The sequence below is a fragment of the Mobula hypostoma genome, chromosome 7 (assembly GCF_963921235.1).
Source record: "Mobula hypostoma chromosome 7, sMobHyp1.1, whole genome shotgun sequence".
In the NCBI taxonomy this organism is placed as follows: Eukaryota; Metazoa; Chordata; class Chondrichthyes; order Myliobatiformes; family Myliobatidae; genus Mobula; species Mobula hypostoma.
The window spans coordinates 93,834,817-93,856,378 of record NC_086103.1 but is presented as its reverse complement, the minus strand read 5'-3'; the positions used below and the strand labels follow the sequence as shown (position 1 = coordinate 93,856,378).

The window sequence follows — 21,562 nt, the reverse complement described above, 5'->3', positions numbered from 1 at the left end:
TGTGGGCAAGCCACAAAGCAATGCCCCCTTCGATCCCATGCCTCCTTACTTTCTCAATAAGCCTTGCATGGGGTACCTTATCAAATGCCTTGCTAAAATCCATATACACTACATCTACGGCTCAACCTTCATCGATGTGTTTAGTCACATGCTCAAAAAATTCAATCCGGCTCGTAAGGCACATCCTGCCTTTGACAAAGCCTTGCTGATGATTCCTAATCATATGCCTCTCCAAATGTTCATAACTCCTGCCTCTCAGGATCTTCTCCATCAACTTACCAACCGCTGAAGTAAGACTCACTGGTCTATAATTTCCTGGGCTATCCCTACTCCCTTTCTTGAATAAGGGAACAATATCCGCAACCCTCCAATCCTCCGGGACCTCTCCTATCCTCATTGATGATGCAAAGATCATCACCAGAGTCTCAATGATCTCCTCCCTCGCTTTCCACTGTAGCCTGGCGTATATCCCGTCCGGTCCAGGTGACTTATCCAACTTGATGTTTTCCAAAAGCTCCAGCACATCGTCTTCCTTAATGTCTACATGCTCAAGCTTTTCAGTCTGCTGCAAGTCATCCGTACATTCGTCAAGATCCTTTGCCATAGTAAATACTGAAGCAAAGTATTCATTATGCACCTCTGCCATCTCCTCTGGTTCCATACACACAGTCACACTTGATTGGCCCTGTTCTCTTACGTCTTATCCTCTTGCTCTTCATATACTTGTAGAATGCCGGGGTTTTTTTCATAATCCTGTCCGCCAAGGCCTTCTCCTGGTCTCTTCTGGCTCTCCTAATTTCATTCTTAAGCTCCTTCCCTGCTAGCCTTATAATCTTCTAGATCTCAATCATTCCCTAGTTTTTTGGACCTATCGTAAGCTTTACTTTTCTTCTTGACTAGATTTACAACAGCCTTTGTACACCACGATTCCTGTACCCTACCATCCTTTCCCTGTCTCATTGAAACATATCTACGCAGGACCCCACGCAAATAACCCCTGAACATTTGCCACATTTCTTCTGTACGTTTCCCTGAGAACATCTGTTTCCAATTTGTGCTTTCAAGTTCCTGCCTGATAGCCTCATATTTCCCCTTACTCCAATTACACGCTTTCCTATTCCTCTCCAATGCTATGGTAAAGGAGATAGAATTATGATCACTATCTCCAAAATGCTCTCCCACTGAGAGATCTGACACTTGACCAGGTTCATTTTCCAATACCAGATAGAAACATAGAAACATAGAAAATATGTGCAGGAGTAGGCCATTCAGCCCTTCGAGCCTGCACCGCCATTTATTATGATCATGGCTGATCATCCAACTCAGAACCCCACCCCAGCCTTCCCTCCATACCCCCGATCCCTGTAGCCACAAGGGCCATATCTAACTCCCTCTTAAATATAGCCAATGAACTGGCCTCAACAGTTTCCTGTGGCAGAGAATTCCACAGATTCACCACTCTCTGTGTGAAGAAGTTTTTCCTAATCTCGGTCCTAAAAGGCTTCCCCTTTATCCTCAAACTGTGGCCCCTCGTTCTGGACTTCCCCAACATCGGGAACAATCTTCCTGCATCTAGCCTGTCCAATCCTAAAAATTTGTACAGGTCACACCTACCCCAGCAGAGGCCCCAAATAAAGTACAACCTCTCCTCCTGTAGGCTTATCTACACATTGTGTCAAGAAACCTTCCTGAACACACTTAACAAACTCCACCCCATCTAAACCCCTCACACTAAGGAGATGACAATCGATATTTGGGAAATTTTAATCTCCCACCACAACAACCCTGTTATTATTACTCCTTCGCAGAATCTGTCTTCCTATCTGCTCCTCGATGTCCCTGTTACTATTGGGTGGTCTATAAAAAACACCCAATAGAGTTATTGACTCCTTCCTATTCCTAACTTCCACTCACAGAGACTCCGTAGACAAACCATCCATGGCTTCCTCCTTTTCTGCAGCCATGACACTATCTCTGATCAACAGGGCCACACCCCCACCTCTTTTGTCTTCCTCCCGGTCCTTTCTGAAATATCTAAAGCCTGGCTCTTGGAAGTAGCCATTCCTGCCCCTGCACCATCCATACCTCTGTAATGGCCACAACATCATAGCTCCAAGTGCTGATCCATGCTCTAAGCTCATCTGCTTTATTCATAATACTCCTCGCATTAAAATAGACACCTCTCAAACCATCGGTCTGAATGCGTCCCTTTTCTATCACCTGCCTATCCTCTCTAAGCTTTCTCTATTTGTGAGCCAACCTCCCTTTCGTCCGTCACTTCAGTTCAGTTCCCACCCACCAGCAATTCTAGTTTAAACTGTCCTCAATAGTCTTTGCAAACCTCCCCGCCAGGATATTGATCCCCCTCAGATTCAAGTGTAACCGTCCGTTTTGTACAGGTCACACCTACCCCAGCAGAGGCCCCAATGATCCAGAAATCTGAATTCTTGCCTCCTGCTCCAATCCCTCAGCCACGCATTTATCCTCCATCTCATTCTATTCCTATACTCACTGTCACGTGGCACAGCTAATAATCCTGAGATTGCTACCTTTGAGGTCTTGCTTCCTAACTCCCTGTAGTCTGCTTTCAGGATCTCCTCCCCTTTTCCTACTTATGTAGTTGGTACCAATATGTACCCCGACTTCTGGCTTTTCTCCCTCCCACTGCAGGATATCTTGGACGCGATCAGAGACATCCCGGACCCTGGCACCTGGGAGGCAAACCACCATCCGAGTTTCTTTCCTGCGTCCACAGAATTGCCTGTCTGACCCCCTAACCACAGAGTCCCGTATCACTGCTGCCATCCTCTTCCTTTCCCTGCCCTTCTGAGCCACAGGGCCAGACTCTGTTGCAGAGGTGCGACCACTGTTGCTTCCCCAAGGTAGGCCGTCTCCCCCAACAGTACTCAAACAGGAGTACATTGATAAAGGGGACAGCCACTGGGGTACTCTCAAGCTTCTTGTCCTTTCCTTTCCTGACTGTTACCCACTTATCTGTCTCCCCAGGCCCCGGTGTGACTACCTGCCTCTAGCTCCTCTCTATTACCTTCTCACTCTCCCTGACCAGACGAAGGTTATCAAGCTGCATCTCCAGTTCCTTAACGTAGTCCCTAAGGAGCTGATGCTCGACGAATCTGGTACAGATGTGTCTGTCCGGGAGGCTGGGAGTCCCACATCTGACACCTGATGACCTCCCAAATCAAATTGGAGAAATGTACAGGAACCCGTAAAGCTGCATCAGACGTGCATTAAGGTCATCAAAAGGATTATATCAAATTGCACCTGCTAACTGAAGAGCATTGCTCTTGCTGATTTCGGTTCACATTATTTCAATTTCTGTTCTTAGTGCCCAGTGAAGGGGAGAAGTAAAACAAAAGTAAAACATTTCGTGTGGGCTCTTGTCAGCAGTTGTTAAGCTCAATGAAAGTACATTTGAGAGCTTTTGAAAGAGTTAATAGAAGGAAATATTTCCACTGGCGGCTAACCAGTTGACATAAGTCTCGAGCAATTTGGAAAAGAATCTGAGGGAATGTAATGAGTTGTGGTGTGATTAGCAGTGCCTTTAAGGAAACAGTTTCAATGATGGAAATTTTCAGAAGAGTTCAGTGCATATTTGAGGAGAAAATATTGCATAGGTATTGAAAAATGGCGGGGCGTAGGAATAATTGAGGCAAGTCTAGGAGACCCAAGTTTTTTATCTCATACAATGACAGGTGCTCTTGGGAATGTGTCTCAGTGAAATTGTGTAACATAGGTGACATCACAAGGTTTCAATTATTTAACAAGTTGAGGCTTGGTATTTCATTAGAATTGGCCTGGGTGATTAGTGCTTTGTGGACACCCCCCCCCCTTGGTTTCTCATACACTGTAGTTTGATTCTGTGTAGCAATATGCCATTGAACCATGGTTGTTTTGATTCTAGGAACACTCTGGTCGGGTATTTCGACTTCAATTTGATGAATTTCAGATTATCAGTAGTTCCCATGATGACACCATTCTGATCTGGGATTTCTTGAACGTGCCATCGAATAACCAGAATGAAACTCGTTCTCCATCAAGGACGTACACCTATATCTCAAGATAATGGAAAATGTGGTCACTACCTGGCTCAGGTACCAATGGTTTTCACTTTTTAAACTGCAGGTTCTCGCTCTCAATTATTGCTCAACTCGTACTCGTACTCTTTACCCCTTTTCCAATAGAAGTAAGTTTACCATTGTTTTTAAAACGTGTGGCAATTTAACTAAATGAACTTGCAAGTAAACTACTTTTTCTCGTGGAGCAAGTTAAACTGTTGGCTCGGATTGTTTCACACCTTATGACTACTTTTGATCTGTAACACTTGGTAAATTATATACAGTCTTCAAAAAAATTTGCCCTGTTACAGATTGTATCTTTACATGAACCGCACAGAAATTGACAATAGGGTTGGTTCCAATTATATATTTTTAAGAGAAAGTGTAATTTCAAGTTTGAAAATTAAGTTTAGTTCTATTTCCCACCTCTTCTTTTACATTTAACTGTCGAAGCAAATGATATTCAGACCAAAATATTCTTGACAACTTTAGCCAAGATTCTTCATTCCATGCTGTTGAATTCATTTTTTGCTGTAACTTGATTAAAATTATTTCCATTAAGTAAATTGGTTAATTCAACCCTTCACTCTCCAACAGGAAATTGGACTATAACTGAAAAAATAAAAAGCTTTGAGTTTCATATTTCTCAAGCAGGTAGTTTGTTAGCTAGTGAAACTCAACGTGTGAATGGACAAGAAATAATGAATTTCATTTTCCTGTCATGCTCTAAAACAATTCTTTTGGCTTGAACAGTATTTTGATAAGATTGAAGATCATTAAAGTAATTCTATTTGAAATGATGAAACTGGCTGAAAGGATCTTTGCTTGAGGTGTGCTATTTATCATTGAAGAAAGTGTTTTTTTTAATGTTGGACAGTCTAAATTGTATGTGGTGGATGCGAACACTCATGGATTGAGCAAATTACCCACTGTATTTACTTTAAATTTTGAATTACTCTCCTCTCATTTTGTTGTGATGTAGTAATAACTCTCAATAAAGAAAATTTAGCATTTTTAAATGTCTCAGGGTCCTGTCAGGAATATTACCAAACAAACTCGCATAAAGAGTTTAATAAATAGTTGCTTAACCAAAGATGTAGTAGTGAAGACTGTATCCTCGAGGACTAGTCCTTCATTATTTTAGAAGTGTTCCAACTGTTTGCCATCCTTTGCATGTAGAAGTGTTTTCCGACCAGTGCTAAAAGCACTGGTTCTAACTTTAGGCTATAACCCTTAGTCATGGACACTCCATTAGACTTAAATAGCTTCTTGCTATATATTCTTCCCCTTTATGTCTTGAATAGGTTGACTACATCTTCTTAACTTCTCAAATTATAAGGAACATAGCACTAATTTGTTTCTTTTAGCATAAGATTTAACAGCTTAAATCAATATATATTTTTAGATGCTCCTGTGTTCCTGATATTGTCTAAGTGAAGTGTTGTATATTTAGAACGTGAGTTCAATACCTTATCTTTTTGTTACTTTAGTTGACTAGTTAATTAAGGCTGCAATACAATTTGTGTTTTAGATTTATTTTGACCTTTGACACTTTAGTAATGTAAGTATGTAGCTCCCTAAGTTCCTTTTGAACATTAACTTTTTCTAGAGCTTTTAAAATTTACAAAGTACTCTGATCTATCAATTTTTCATTCATTGCCTAAATTTTGTCATTTCATTTAATTTATTAATATATCTTTGAGATACTTCTATCTATACTTACCATGTTCAGTTTAATATTGTTCAACTGTCAAACAAAACAGCATTCCTCTGGGTCAAGGTGCACAACACAGTACATAACTTGTATACATAACACTCAGAGTAATATTAACAGTAATATATTAACAAATAATAAGGTGCATTTATGACACAAGTTAAAAAATAAACAGTATAACGCTATAGTGCTTCATGTGTGATGAGATCAGGGAGTTCAGTAGTGTTATGGACTGAGGGAAGAAGCTGTTTCCCATCCTAACAATTCTTGTACTAGTGCTACGGAACCTCCTGTCTGATGGTAGCGGGTCAAAGAGCTCAGATAAGTGAAATAGAGACCCCAATGATCCTCTCAGCAGTCCTCGCAATCCTTTGTAGGGTCTTGTGGTCAGATGTCTTTCATTTCCTGTCCCAGAAGATGATACAGGTGGTGAGGACAATCTTGAAGGTGGTGTTGTTTTTAAAAAAAAAATTGCTTAGAAGAGGTGGTGGGGGGAAGAATCTCAATTGCCTCAATCTCCCTTGGAAGTCGCAATGCCACTCTGCTCTCTTGATCAAAGAGATATTGTTGAGGAACCAGATCAGATCGCTGTTTCGTGCACTCCTGGAAACTTGGTGCTCCTAATTCCCTTCACAGAGGAGCAGGGAGGAGTGGGCATCTTGCCCCTTCTGAAAGTCCATAGTCACCTCTTTGGTCTTGTTCACATTGAGACTCAAGTTGTTGTACTCGTACCATTCTACCAGTCACTCTACCTCTTCTCCTGTACGCTGTCTCATGGTCATGGATGATGAGGCCAACTACTGTTGTGTCATGATGTTTCTGTTTGAACTGGATCTAGCAATGCAATCATGCGTCAGCAGCCCTGGGGAACACTGATGCTCAGCATGATGAAGCTAGAGCTGTTTCTGCCAACACTGACTGACTGGTCTTTCTCTCAAGATGTCCAGGATCCAATTACAGAGACAGGTGTTGAGACCCAGCAAGGATAGCTTATCCACCAGCTTTTGAAGGATGATTGTATAAAGTGCCAAGTTGAAGTCAATAAACAACATTCGAGCATATGAAGCATTTTCTAGCTGGGGCAGGATGGAGTGGAGTGCAGAGGCATGAACGGTGGACTGATTTGAATGATAAGGCGAACTGGAAAGGGTCCAATGTAGGAGAAAGATGGGATTTAATGCGACCCAGAATCAGCTTCTCACAGGATTTTATTATTGTTGAAGTCAGTGCCACTGGATAGTAGTCATTACGGCAGATTACTGTCGCCGTCTTGGGCACTGGGATGATGATGGCTGCCTTGAAGCCTGAGGGACCATTGGACTGTTCCAGAGAGATACTGAAGATGACTGTTAGAACCTCTGTAAGCTAGACTACACAGTCCCTCAACACCTGATCAGGTATGTTATCAGGCTCTGCTGCTTTACTTGGGTTGGCACTGGCTATGGTCTTCCTCACATCAACTGTGGCCAGAGTACCTGCTCCTCAGGGGAGAGGGGACCTTCCTCGCCAGCGCATTGTTCCATGCATCAAACCATGCGTAAAGGAATTCAGCCTATCAGGAAGAGAAACACTACTGTGGACACGCGGGGTAGACTTGTTGTTATGGTCTGACTGCCCTGCCTCATGCACCTCATGTCTCTGGTGTTACGGAAATGGCTGTATCTTCTCTGTGAATAATCCTGTTTTGCCTTCCCGATGTACTTTCTCATGACAGCTCTTGCTGTCCCGACCTGAAGGCAGCATCCCAAAATATCAGCCATGGGTTCGGTTTGTCCTCACATAGGTGGGTTTAATAACAGTGACGATTCTCAATGCACTTCTCCATGTAACCAGTCACAGTCCTCACATATTGATCGATTTTAATCAGATGGGTGTTGGTAGCTACATCCCCAAACGTGTTCCAGTCTGTTTTTTCAAAATGTAACCTATCTTGTCTTTATCTACAAATTTGCACTGATGGGTTTACTCTTAAAACAGGAGCATATCATATAGCTCTTAGAATCTTTACTGATAGATTTGATAGATACAACTTTTGAGCAGGTGGTTACATCCAGAATGCAGAATTTGGGGAGTAGATAGATGAACACCGAGAGGGGTAAAGGGAGAAGGAAGTCAGTGCAGGTTCCCCCTGTGGCCATTCCCCTCAGCAAAAGGTATGCCCTTCTGGATACTACTGAAGGGGATGACCTATCTGGGCAAGGCAGCAGCAGCCAGATCAATAGCACTGTGGTCAGTAGTGAGCCTCAGAAAGGTAGGGTGAAGTCAGGCAGAGCAATGGTCATAGGGGGACAGATAGGAGATTCTACAGCAGCAAAAGAGACACCAGGATAGTGTGTTGCCTCCCGGGTGCTAAAGTCCAGGATGTCTCTGAGCGGTTGCCGAATATTCTTGAAGGGGGTGGGTGAACAGCCAGAGGTCATGGTACACATAGGCAGAAGAGGGGTGCAGTAAGTCCTGCACAGTGAGTTTAGGGAGTTAGGAAGGAGGCTGAAGAGCATGACCTCCAAGGTGGTCATCTTCAGATTACTCCCGGTGCTACGAGCTAGTGAAGCTCAGAACAGGAAGATAGCACAGATGAATGAGTGACTGAAGAGATGGGGCAGGGTTTCAAGTTCTTGGATCGTTGGAACCTTTTCTGGGGAAAGGGTGACCTGCACAAGTGGGATGGGTTACACCTGAACTGGAGAGAAACCAATGTCCTGGGAGGGAGGTTTGCTAATGCTATTGGGGAGAGTTTAAACTAGATTTTCAGGGGGGCAGTGGTGAGAACCGAAGTAATGAGGCAGAGGATGGGGTGGTTGGCACAGAAGTAGTGACAGCTCGTAGGGAATTTGAGGAAGGATAGGCAGATGATAGAACAAAGAAGCATTCAGCTAGATGGTTTGAGATGTGTCTATTTTAATGCAAAGTTTATCATAAGCAAGGCAGATGAACTAGGCGGATCAATACGTGGAACTGTGATGTGGCCATTATAGACACTTGGATGACTCAGGCAGGAATGGCTGCTCAGTGTGTCGGGCTTTAGATGTTTCATAAAGGACAAGGAAGGAGGAAAAAGCGGTGGGGGGAGTGGCACAGCTAATTCAGTCATAGTGTCACAGCTGCAGAAAAGGAGAAAATCATGGAGGGATTATCAACTGAGTCATTGTGGGTGGAAGTCAGAAAGTCAGAAACAGGAAGCGGGCAGTAACTCTACTGGGAGTTTTTTTTAATATAGACCCCCCCCCCCCAAAAAAAATAGTAACAGAGACATCGAGGAGCAGGTTCTGGAATGGCGCAATCGTAATAGGGTTGTTGTGATGGGTGATTTTAACTTCCCTAATATTGACTGGCATATCCTTAGAGCAAGGTGTTTAGATGGGGTGGAGTTTGTTAGGTGTGTTCCGGAAGGTTTCCTGATGCAATATGTAGATAAGCCAACTAGAGGAGAGGCTGTACTTGATCTGGTATTGGGAATTGAACCTGGTCAGGTGTCAAGTCTCTTAGTGGGAGAACATTTTGGAGATAGTAATGACAACTTATCTCCTTTACCATAGCGCTGGAGAGAGATAGGAGCAGACAATTTGGGAAAACATTTAATTGGGGTAGCCAGAAATATGATGCTATTTGGCAGGAACTTGGGAGCAGATGTTCTCAGGGAAATGCAAGGCAGAAATGTGACAAATGTTCAGGGAACGTTTGCATGGAGTTCTGCATAGGTATGTTCCGTTGAGGCAGGGAAAGGATGGTAGGGTTAAAGAACTATGGTGTACAAAGGATGTAGAAGATTTAGTTAAGAAGAAAAGAAAAGCGAAAGGTTCAAGAAACTGAGTATTGTTAGAGCTCTAGAAAATTACAAGGTTGCTAGGAAGGAGTTTAAGAATGAAATTAGTAGAGCTCGAAAGGGCCATGAGTAGGCCTTGACGAGCAGGATTAAGGAAAACCCTAAGGGATTCTAAAAAGATGTGAAGAGCAAGAGGATGATTTGTGTGAGAATAGAACCAATCAGGAGTGAGAGTGGAAACATGTGCATGGAGCCGGAGGAGGAAGCGGAGGTATTTAATGAATTTAAAAATGTAAACACGAGGAAATCTGCAGATGCTGGAATTTCAAGCAACGCACATAAAAGTTGCTGGTGAACGCAGCAGGCCAGGCAGCATCTCTAGGAAGAGGTACAGTCGACGTTTTGGGCTGAGACCCTTCGTCAGGACTAACTGAAAGAAGAGCTAATAAGAGATTTACTAGCTCTTCTTTCAGTTAGTCCTGAGGAAGGATCTCGGCCCGAAACGTCGACTGTACCTCTTCCTATAGATGCTGCCTGGCCTGCTGCGTTCACCAGCAACTTTTATGTGTGGTATTTAATGAATACTGCTTTCATCAGTGAAAAGGACCTTGGCGGTTGTGGAGATGACTTATAGTGGACTGAAATGCCTGAGTGTATAGACATTAAGATGTGCTGGAGCTTTTGAAGGGCTTAAATTAAGTTAGATGTTGCCTGGACTGGATGAAATATACCCCAGGCTACTGTGGGAAGTGAGGGAGGAGATTGCTGAACTCTGGCAATGATCTTTGCATCAATTGGGACAGGAGAAGTACCAGAGGATTGGAAGGTTGCAAATTCTGTATGGAAGACAGTGACCAGTGGTATTCCGCAGGGAGCTGTTCTGCAACCCCTCCTCTTTGTAATTTTTATAAATGACCTGGATGAGGAAGTAGAATGGTGGGTTAGTAAGTTTGCTAATGACACAAAAGTTGGGTGTGTTGTGGATAGTCTAGAGGGTTGTCAGAAGTTATAGCGTGACATCAGTAGGGCACAGAACTGGCTGGGAAGCAGCAGATGGAGTTTAACCCAGATAAGTGTGAAGTAGTTCATTTTGGTAGGTCAAATTTGAAGACAGAATATAATTATGGTAAGACGCTTGACAGTGTGGAGGATCAGCGAGGTCTTGGGGTCCGTGTCCCTTGGACACTCAAAGCTGCTATGCAGGTTAACGCTGTTGTTTACAAGGAGTATGGTGGGTTGGCCTTCATCATCCACGGGATTGAGTCCAAGCGCTGTGACGTAATATTAGACTATAAGACAAAGGAGCAGAAGTCGGCAATTCGGCCCATCGAGTCTGCTCCGCCATTTTATCATGAGCTGATCCATTCTCCCATTTAGTCCCACTCCCCCGCCTTCTCATCATAACCTTTGATGCCCTGGCTACTCAGATACCTATCAATCTCTGCCTTAAATACACCCAATGACTTGGCCTCCACTGCTGCCCGTGGCAACAAACTCCATAGATTCATCACCCTCTGACTAAAAAAATTTCTTCGCATTTCTGTTCTGAATGGGCGCCCTTCAATCCTTAAGTCATGCCCTCTCATACTAGACTCCCCCATCATGGGAAACAACTTTGCCACATCCACTCTGTCCATGTCTTTCAACATTCGAAATGTTTCTATGAGGTCTCCCCTCATTCTTCTAAACTCCAAGGAATACAGTCCAAGAGCAGATAATTGTTCCTCATATGTTAACCCTCTCATTCCCGGAATCATTCCAGTGAATCTTCTCTGTACCCTCTCCAATGTCAGCACATCCTTTCTTAAACAAGGAGCCCAAAACTGCCCACAGTACTCCAAGTGAGGTCTCACCAGTGCCTTATAGAGCCTCAACATCACATCCCTGCTCCTATACTCTATTCCTCTAGAAATGTATGCCAACATTGCATTCGCCTTCTTCACTACTGACTCAACCTGGAGGTTAACCTTAAGGGTATCCTGCACGAGGACTCCCAAGTCCCATTGCATCTCAGAACTTTGAATTCTTTCCCCATTTAAATAATAGTCTGCCCGTTTATTTCTTCTGCCAGAGTGCATAACCATACACTTTCCAACATTGTATTTCATTTGTCACTTCTTTGCCCATTCTTCCAATCTATCCAAGTCTCTCTGCAGACTCTGTGTTTCCTCAGCACTACCTATCTTTGTATCGGTAGCAAACTTAGCCACAAAGCCATCTATTACTTCAGTTATGTCACCGAAACACTCGGCACTCAGCAAGATTTATATACTTCTGCATTCCAATCCCATTGGATGATTGGATTCTTTGTTGTACTGGCATATTTACTTTCTGCATCTTATGAGAAGCTGTCAACACCACAATTTATTAGTTTCTCATAGTTTTAGTATTGATAGAACCGCTCATTTCCCTTAAATACATTCCTTTCTCACAGGCTTAACCTGTCCATTTATCTTTCAAATTATATCATCCAGTAGTACTCACATCTACAGTGATACATAGAAACATAGAAAATAGGTGCAGGAGTAGGCCATTCGGCCCTTCGAGCCTGCACCGCCATTTATTATGATCATGGCTGATCATCCAACTCAGAACCCCACCCCAGCCTTCCCTCCATACCCCCGATCCCTGTAGCCACAAGGGCCATATCTAACTCCCTCTTAAATATAGCCAATGAACTGGCCTCAACTGTTTCCTGTGGCAGAGAATTCCACAGATTCACCACTCTCTGTGTGAAGAAGTTTTTCCTAATCTCGGTCCTAAAAGGCTTTCCCTTTATCCTCAAACTGTGACCCCTCGTTCTGGACTTCCCCAACATCGGGAACAATCTTCCTGCATCTAGCCTGTCCAATCCCTTTAGGATTTTATACGTTTCAATCAGATCCCCCCTCAATCTTCTAAATTCCAACGAGTACAAGCCCAGTTCATCCAGTCTTTCTTCATATGAAAGTCCTGCCATCCCAGGAATCAATCTGGTGAACCTTCTTTGTACTCCCTCTACGGCAAGGATGTCTTTCCTCAGATTAGGGGACCAAAACTGCACACAATACTCCAGGTGTGGTCTCACCAAGGCCTTGTACAACTGCAGTAGTACCTCCCTGCTCCTGTACTCGAATCCTCTCGCTATAAATGCCAGCATACCATTCGCCTTTTTCACCGCCTGCTGTACCTGCATGCCCACTTTCAATGACTGGTGTATAATGACACCCAGGTCTCGTTGCACCTCCCCTTTTCCTAATCGGCCACCATTCAGATAATAATCTGTTTTCCTATTTTTGCCACCAAAGTGGATAACTTCACATTTATCCACATTAGATTGCATCTGCCATGAATTTGCCCACTCACCCAACCTATCCAAGTCACTCTGCATCCTCCTCACAGCTAACACTGCCACCCAGCTTTGTGTCATCCGCAGACTTGGAGATGCTGCATTTAATTCCCTCATCCAAGTCATTAATATATATTGTAAACAACTGGGGTCCCAGCACTGAGCCTTGCGGTACCCCACTAGTCACCGCCTGCCATTATGAAGTGCTTTGAGAGGTTGATTATGGCTAGGATCAAATCCTGCCTAAGGAAGGACCTGGACCCACTGCAACTTTCCTATCATCACTGTAGGTCTACAGTGGATATGATCTCATTGGTTCTTCACGCAGCCCTGGACTATATTAATATTTACGTCACACTGCTGTTCATTGATTACAGCTCAGCGTTTAACAAAGTCATTCCTATGGTTCTGATCGAAAGCTCTAAAACCTGGTCCTCTGTACCTCTCTCTGCAAGTGGATCTTATGATCTTATGGTACCTCGACTTCATCGCTGGAAGATCACAGTCTATGTGGATTGGAAATATCATCCCCACTTCACTGATAATTAACTAAGCCTCAAGGGTGTGTGCTTAGCCCACTGCACTTCTCTGTCTACACTCATGACTGTGTGACTTGGCACAGCTCAGACACCATCTATAAATTTGCTGATGACACAACTATTGTTGGCAGAATTTCAGATGGTGACGAGAAGGTATACAGGAGTGAGGTAGATTAGGTGGTTGAGTGGTATTGGTAAGACCAAAGAATTGACTGTGGACTTCAGAAAGTTTAAGATGAGGGCAGACATATCTGTCCTCATTGATTGATCATTAATGGAAAGAGTGAGCAGTTTCAAGTTTCTTGCAGTCAACATCTGAGGATCTGTCCTGGGGCCCGCATATCGATGCAGTAATAAAGAAGGCACAACAGCGGCTATATTTTGTTAGGAGTTTGAGGAGATTTGGTATGTTACCAAAAACACTCGCAAATGTCTACAGGTGCACAATGAAGAACATTCTAACTAGCTGCATCACTCTGGTGTGGGGTGGTTGGGGGTGGATCAAAGTAAGCTGTGGAGAGTTGTAGACTCAGTCAGCTCCATCATGGGCACCACCCTCAGCATCTAGGACATCCTGAAGGATCGATAACTCAAAAAGACAGCACCCATCATTAAGGGCCCCCATCACCCAGACTTGCTCCCGTCAGGGAGAAGGAACAGGTGCCAGAAGGCACACACTCAATGATTCGGGAATAGCTTCTTCCCCACTACCGTCAGATTTCTGAATGGACATAGAAGTCATGAACAATGTACTGCTTCCACATAAAAAGAAATTTCGTGACATATGCTGGTGATGTTCTCTGCACCCCAGCTTTATTTTATCAATGACCATGCATATGTTACATCTTTATTCTATTTAAGTTTTTGCATAAGTTTTAAATAGTTGCTATTTCTGGGACTGGTTGTTCTGATCCTCATGATACCTCACTAGTAAAACAAATCTCTACATTCCTGCTCCCTGTATTTTTGTGTGTGTGTACTTTAGCCACTCCTCTTTTATACTCGTGTGTTATTCTCATGAGCTCTTGTTTCCCCAGTTAAATAAATTATTAAGGCAGTAAATAATTGAGGATCCAACAGAGATGTCTGGGGCCTTTTTTTTGGCACCATGTACAAATTAGAGTACCTTCCTTTCTCTTCACTGTTTCTTGTCATCTACCCATTTCCCATCAATTGTTTGTGTGTTATTACAGTGTCTATAAAAAGCATTCACCCTCCTTGGAAGTTACCATGTTTTATTGTTTTACAACATTAAATATCCCGTGGATTTATTTTGGCTTTTTTGATACTAATCAACAGAAAAGACTCGTGTCAAAGTGAAAAACAAATTTCTACAAATTGATCTAAATTTATAACAATTATTTAACACAAAATAATTGATTGCATAATTATTCCCCCCCCCCCCCCCCCATCAGTATTTAGTAGATGCACTTTTGGCAGCAATTACAGCATTGAGTCTGTGTGGCTAGGTCATTATCAGCTTTGCACATCTGGACACTGCAATTTTTCCCCTTTCTTATTTACAAAACTGCTCAAGCTCTGTTAGGTTGCATGGGGATCGTGAGTGAACAGCCCTTTTCAAGTCCAACCACGAATTCTCAATAGGATTGTGATCTGGACTCTGACGCGGCCACTCCAGGACATTAACTTTGTTGTTTTTAAGCCATTCCTGTGTAGCTTTGGCTTTATGCCTGAGGTTATTGTCTTGCTGGAAAACAAATCTTTTTCCAAGTCACAGTTCTCTTGCAGACTGCATCAGATTTTCCTCCAAGATTTCCCTGTATTTTGCTGCATTCATTTTACCCTCTACCTTCAGAAGCCTTCCAGGACCTACTACAGTGAAGCATCCCCACAGCATGATGCAGTCACCACCATGCTTCACAGTAGGAATAGTGTGCTTTTGATAATATGTAGTGCTTGTCTCACGCCAAATACAGTGTTTAGTCTGATGGCCAAAAAGTTCAATTTTGGTTTCATCGGACCATAGAACCACCTTCCAGCTGATTTCAGTCTCCACATGCCTTCTGGCAAAATCTAGCTGAGATTTCATGAGAGTTTTTTTCAACAGTGGCTTTCTCTTTGCTACTCTCCCATAAAGCTGTGACTGGTGAAGCATCCAGGGAACAGCTGAATACGCAGCCTCTTCCATTTCAGCCACTGATGCTTGTAACTCCCCCAGAGTTGTCATAGGTCTCTTTGTGGTCTCCCTCACTATTCCCTTTGCATGGTCACTCAGTTTTCGAGGATGGCCTGCTCTAGTCAAATTTACAACTGTGCCATATTAGACCATAAGACAGGAGCATAATTAGGCCATCTGGCCCATCGACTCCGCTCCGCCATTCAATCATGGCTGATCCTTTTCTTTTCTCCTCCTCAACCCTAGTTCCCGGCCTTCTCCCCGTATCCTTTGATCCCATGTCCGAACAAGAACCTTTCAATTTCTGCCTTAAATACACCCAACAACCTGGCCTGCACAGCTGCATGTGGCAACAAATCCCACAAATTCGCCACCCTTTGGCTAAAGAAATTTCTCCGCATCTCTGTTTCGAAAAGGCGCCCCTCTATCCTGAGGCTGCTCCCTCTTGTTCTAGACTCTCCCACCATGGGAAAGATCCTTTCCACATCTACTCTGTCTAGGCCTTTCAACATTCCAAAGGTTTCAACGAGATTCCCCCTCATCCTTCTGAATTCTAACAAGTACAGATCCAGAGTCATCAAACGTTCCTCGTATGATAACCTTTTCATTCCTGGAATCATCTATGTGAACCTCCTCTGGACCCTCTCCAATGCCAACACATCTTTTCTAAGATGAGAGGCCCAAACCTCTACACAATACTCAAGGTGAGGCCTCAGCAGTGCCTTATAAAGCCTCAGAATCACATCCTTGCTCTTGTATTCTAGAAATGAGTGCTAACATGGCATTTGCCATGAAATGAGTGCTAACATGAAATGAGTGCTAACATGGCATTTGCCTTCCTCACCACCGACTCAACCTGCAAGTTAACCTTCAGCGTGGTCTGCACAAGGACTCCTAAGTCCCTCGGCATCTCAGATTTTTGGGTTTTCTCCGTTTAGAAAATAATCTGCACATTTATTTCTACTACCAAAGTGCATGACCATGCATTTTCCAACGTATTTCATTTGCCACTTTCTTGCCCATTCTCCTAATCTAAGGTCTTCTGCATGTACCTGTCTCCTCAACACTACCTGCCCCTCCACCAATCGTTGTATCATCTGCAAACTTGGCAACAAAGCAATCTATTCCATCATCTAAATCATTTATGTACAGCATAAAAAGAAATGGTCCCAACACCAATGTTCCCTCTAATTTTTAATAGTCAGTGTGCGCAAAAATCTTACGTTGTGCAAATTTTTTTCCTGTGACAAAAGTATGTGGGCACTGAATGCACACATGGCACAGTTTATGTAGGTTTACAAAATATTTGACATAAAACTGCACAGAATAACAACAAAATAACATACATATTTAAGTCAGTCAGTTATTTTATTCTCTCCTGTCTTTGGCATTTACCCATTCTTTGTAAGCTCTATCTAGACTGTTACAAGAATACACATAAAATTAAGATGTTTGCTGGCCTGGGCTAGCATCAGTGGCATCAGCAGTTGGTCTGCCACCTGCCCTCAGGGGAAGGAGAGATAAGGAACAATGGAGCAGCGTCTGGAGATGTGTAATGAAGGGATGTGGGAGGAAGAGCTGTCTGGAGTGGCTCCCCCCTTTGAACCCTGAACTGTTTGAAGTGATGGACAGGCGATACCCCAGCAGGGGGATAAAAAGGGACAGGTTCGCTAAGACAGACACACACGCCACCCGAGGTAACGAGACCCTGGAAGCGGTGCGCCTCTCACGAGTGGTGAGAAGTACCGGACAACGCACAGGGTGGAAAGGTACGATCAGCGGGAACCCGGTGTGTGTCCGCCCTTGCCTGGGTGCCGGGTTCACTGCAGGGGATCGACCGCATCTGGAGGAGGGGTCACAGTCGGTGACCTCAGGTGACATCACCAAGGACCCGCCCAAAAGCTGTTTGTGAGCCATCTCGCTGGTCTGTGAGCCATCTTGCTGGTCTGTGAGTGAAGCCGTTCTGAATGATGAGTTGTTCCTATTCTATCTCTCTCTTCCCCCACGTTGTCCACCGCCATGGCAACGATTACTGCGAACTGAACTACAAACTGGACTGAACTTTGAGTCATTTTGAAATTGGTCATTTACCCCTAGACAACAATAGAGCTTGATTGATGCTGTTATCTTAATTCTGTGCACATGTGTGGTTATCATTGTTGAATTGTTGCATTTATTATCCTTTCGATTACTGTGTTGCTTGTTTCTTTAATAAAACTTTCTTAGTTCTAGTACTCCAGACTCCAACTGAGTGATCCATTTCTGCTGGTTTGGCAACCCAGTTACGGGGTACATAACATAAGTGGGGTTCTCGTCCGCGATTTTGAACGCTAAATTTGGGACGGAGTAAATTGATTGGGTTAAAATTCCCGAAAGAAAGAAAAGACAAACAGCAGAAATGGAGGTTGAGGAATTTATAAAGGCGCCGACCTTGGAGGCATTAGAGGATGCCAGGAAATCGGAATTGATAGCTGTGGCAAAACGGGTGAATCTTGCTAAGGTGAAGTCGACAATGAGGAGAGAGGAGATACACAGAGCTATTGTAGAGCACTATGTATCTAAAGGTGTGTTTCCCCAAGGTGAGCTGGGGGAGGTGTCTATTGAAAAACCTGCTGGAGACGCGGTACAGGTACAGCTGGAAAAACTGAGACTCGAGCACGAGTTCCGGGTACGGCAGTTAGAAAGGCAGGAGAAAGAGAGAGAGTTAGAAAGGCAGGAGAAAGAGAGAGAGTTAGAAAGGCAGGAGAAAGAGAGAGAGTTAGAAAGGCAGGAGAAAGAGAGAGAGTTAGAAAGGCAGGAGAAAGAGAGAGAGGTAGAAAGGCAGGAGAGGGACAGACAGTTGGAGAGAGAAGAGAGAGAGAGGGACAGACAGTTGGAGAGAGAGAGAGAGAGAGGGACAGACAGTTGGAGAGAGAGGAGAAACAGAGGGAAAGGGAATTTGAGCTGGAGAAGTTAAAGATAAGGGCCGAGCAGGGGCTCGTGCCGAACCAAGGTGGAGGGTTCCGGGCGACCCAGGAGGTTAGGCTGGTTCCCCCATTTGACGATACCGATGTGGATCGGTACTTTCTCCATTTCGAAAAAGTGGCCATAAGTCAGGAATGGCCGAGGGATAAGTGGGTTGTCTTACTTCAGAGTGTACTGAAAGGGAAGGCCCAACAAGCTTACTCCGCTTTATCCGCGGAAGATGCCCAGAAGTATGAGGTGGTGAAGGAGGCCATCCTCAGGATTTATGAGTTGGTCCCGGAGGCATACCGGCAGAGGTTTCGGAATGCGAGGAAGCGGTGGGACCGCACGTATTTGGAGTTTGCTCGTGAGATGCAAACATATTGTGAGCGTTGGTGCGCCTCGAAAGGGGTAGAGGGGGATTATGACAGACTGCTGCAGCTGATTCTGATTGAGCAGTTTAAAGGTTGTGTCCCTGAGGGTATGAGACCCTACCTCGATGAGAAAGAGGCAGCCACGTTAGCCGCAACTGCTAAGTTAGCGGATGAGTATGCGTTGACGCATAAAATGAAGGTTGCCCCGAGTAAAGGCTACCAGAAGGGTAGTCAGGACGGCGGGGAGAGTCCACCGGAAAAGTCAGAAAGTAAGCCGGGGACTAGTGAAAAGGATAAGGTAGACCGGGAGCAGTCTGGTAGGAAGTCTCCTGGGGTCGTCTGTTATAATTGTGGGAAAGTCGGACACTTTGCGTCCAGGTGCTTTGCCCCAAGGAAGGAGACGGGGAAAGGAAAAGCGGAAATTTTGAATGGCTGTATTGAGCTGTTAAGCGAACCGCTAGGGAAGGACAGGTCTGAAAAAGTCCAGGAAGGGCGCGAGAGGTTTATCTCGGCCGGACTGGTGTCAGTGAAAAAGAGGTTAAAACCAGTTCCAGTGCGGATCTGGAGAGACACGGGAGCGTGTCAGTCACTAATACTGAAGAGTGTATTAGAGTTTAGCTCAGAGACCCAGACTGGGGAGGTAGAGGTCAAAGGTGTTGGGGAAGGGACAGAGTCAGTCCCTTTGCACCAGATACATTTACAGAGCAACCTGGTCTCTGGACTAGTCACGATCGGGGTGAGGTCCGAATTACCGATGAAAGACGTGGAAGTCTTGCTCGGTAATGACATCGCCGGAGGGATCGTGTTCCCAGTCGTGAGATTGACGGGTCAGCCTGCCAGCATGGAGGCCCCGCCCGCGATGGTGAATTTGGCTGAAACATTTCTGCCAACCTTGTATGAGACGGTGTAGTGAGATAAGAGGTAGTGAGGGAGCTGGGACGGACGTAGCAGTAGCCAGGAAAGAATTTGTGCAGACGCAGGAGCGAGACGAGGGGCTGATGGTTTTTGCCGAGACCGCTCTCTCTGACACAGCCTTGACAAGCTATTGTGCGGATGAGGAAGTGCTAAGGAAGAAAGGGAAATCAAGTACAGCATCCGCAGATGAGGAGTGGGGGGTGGTGCAAAAGAGTTACGGGGATGAGGTTTTTAACATGGCCCACGAGGTACCCCCCGGTGGACATTTTGCGGTGCTGGAGGAAACAGTTGGTGGAATCATGAAAGAGATTTACCGGCTGCCCAGGGGGAAGAATGTTATTGATCATGACCGACGCGAACTGAGACGGTCACCGGCTTTTGATATGCTAACAAACCTAGTCGGTGTTAGCGTGGAAATCAATGAAGCTAGGGGCCCCTTGATAAGAGGAAAAAACCATTTTGAAAAGATTAGGATGGGATCGGTCAGATGGGAGAAGGCTATTGTTTTGGCCAGGTCTACTGATAAGGTCTCTCCCTTAATCCCCGAAGGAGTAATTAAACGACTCGCACCCATGTGTCTGATTGTCCCGAGGAAATGCAAAGAACTGGGACGTTGGGTTATGTCTGTTACAATAGGGCAGCCAAGTAAACAACACCCATATTTTTTGAGTAATTCAGTGACTAAAGGGCTGATGAACACAGAGGTGTGTATTGGCAATTTAATACAGCTGTCTGAAGCCAGTTTGATAGTGAACCTTGAAAAAAATGAATTCGGCCACACGAGAGTCACTTACCTGGGAATTGTGGTGACACAGGGGCAGCTGGCAGTGATGCAAGCTACAGTGCAGGCTATCGCTGACCTCCCAACCCCGACAGACAAGAGGGCCCTCAGAAGGCTCTTGGAGATGGTGGGGTACTGCAGGAAGTTTTGCAATAACTCTGCGGTCAATACCCGTCCCCCTCCTACTAAGCCCTTGCGAGAGAAAACTGAGTCGGAATGGGACGACCCTTGTTATTGTGGTCCGGGACAAAACCAAATGAGAGGTTACATTGGTCGCAATTCATCAGTGTTTTTGGCCACTATGAAGTTTGCTGAGTTGGAGCCTGGTCTAAGGGATTATTAATAACACGTGTAAAAGGAACAGAAAATGTGATGACTGTCTGTCAAGGTGTTGACAGCTTCAAATTCTCTGTATTAGCTAAATAACTGTTAAAGATGTATATTGTGTATGTATCAGATAATGTAGTCATGTTTGTAATTTTTACCTCCCGGTAAAAATCCTTAAAGGGGGGAAGTGTTACGAGAATACACATAAAATTAAGATGTTTGCTGGCCTGGGCTAGCATCAGTGGCATCAGCAGTTGGTCTGCCACCTGCCCTCAGGGGAAGGAGAGATAAGGAACAATGGAGCAGCGTCTGGAGATGTGTAATGAAGGGATGTGGGAGGAAGAGCTGTCTGGAGCGGCTCCCCCCTTTGAACCCTGAACTGTTTGAAGTGATGGACAGGCGATACCCCAGCAGGGGGATAAAAAGGGACAGGTTCGCTAAGACAGACACACACGCCACCCGAGGTAACGAGACCCTGGAAGCGGTGCGCCTCTCACGAGTGGTGAGAAGTATCGGACAACGCACAGGGTGGAAAGGTACGATCAGCGGGAACCCGGTGTGTGTCCGCCCTTGCCTGGGTGCCGGGTTCACTGCAGGGGATCGACCGCATCTGGAGGAGGGGTCACAGTCGGTGACCTCAGGTGACATCACCAAGGACCCGCCCA

The 21,562-nt window shown here is 44.7% G+C and overlaps 1 protein-coding gene across 10 annotated transcripts in view; it reads left to right on the top strand.

The window, feature by feature from the left end:
• Positions 1-21,562, top strand: part of LOC134349428 (F-box/WD repeat-containing protein 11) — a 304,136-nt gene that overhangs the window by 244,724 nt on the left and 37,850 nt on the right. For all 10 annotated transcript variants that reach the window (XM_063053711.1, XM_063053710.1, XM_063053717.1 and 7 more), the window contains one exon: positions 3,923-4,112. In XM_063053711.1, the coding sequence (XP_062909781.1) occupies positions 3,923-4,084 (162 nt within the window). In that variant the 3' untranslated portion in view covers positions 4,085-4,112. The remainder of the gene's footprint in view (positions 1-3,922; positions 4,113-21,562) is intronic.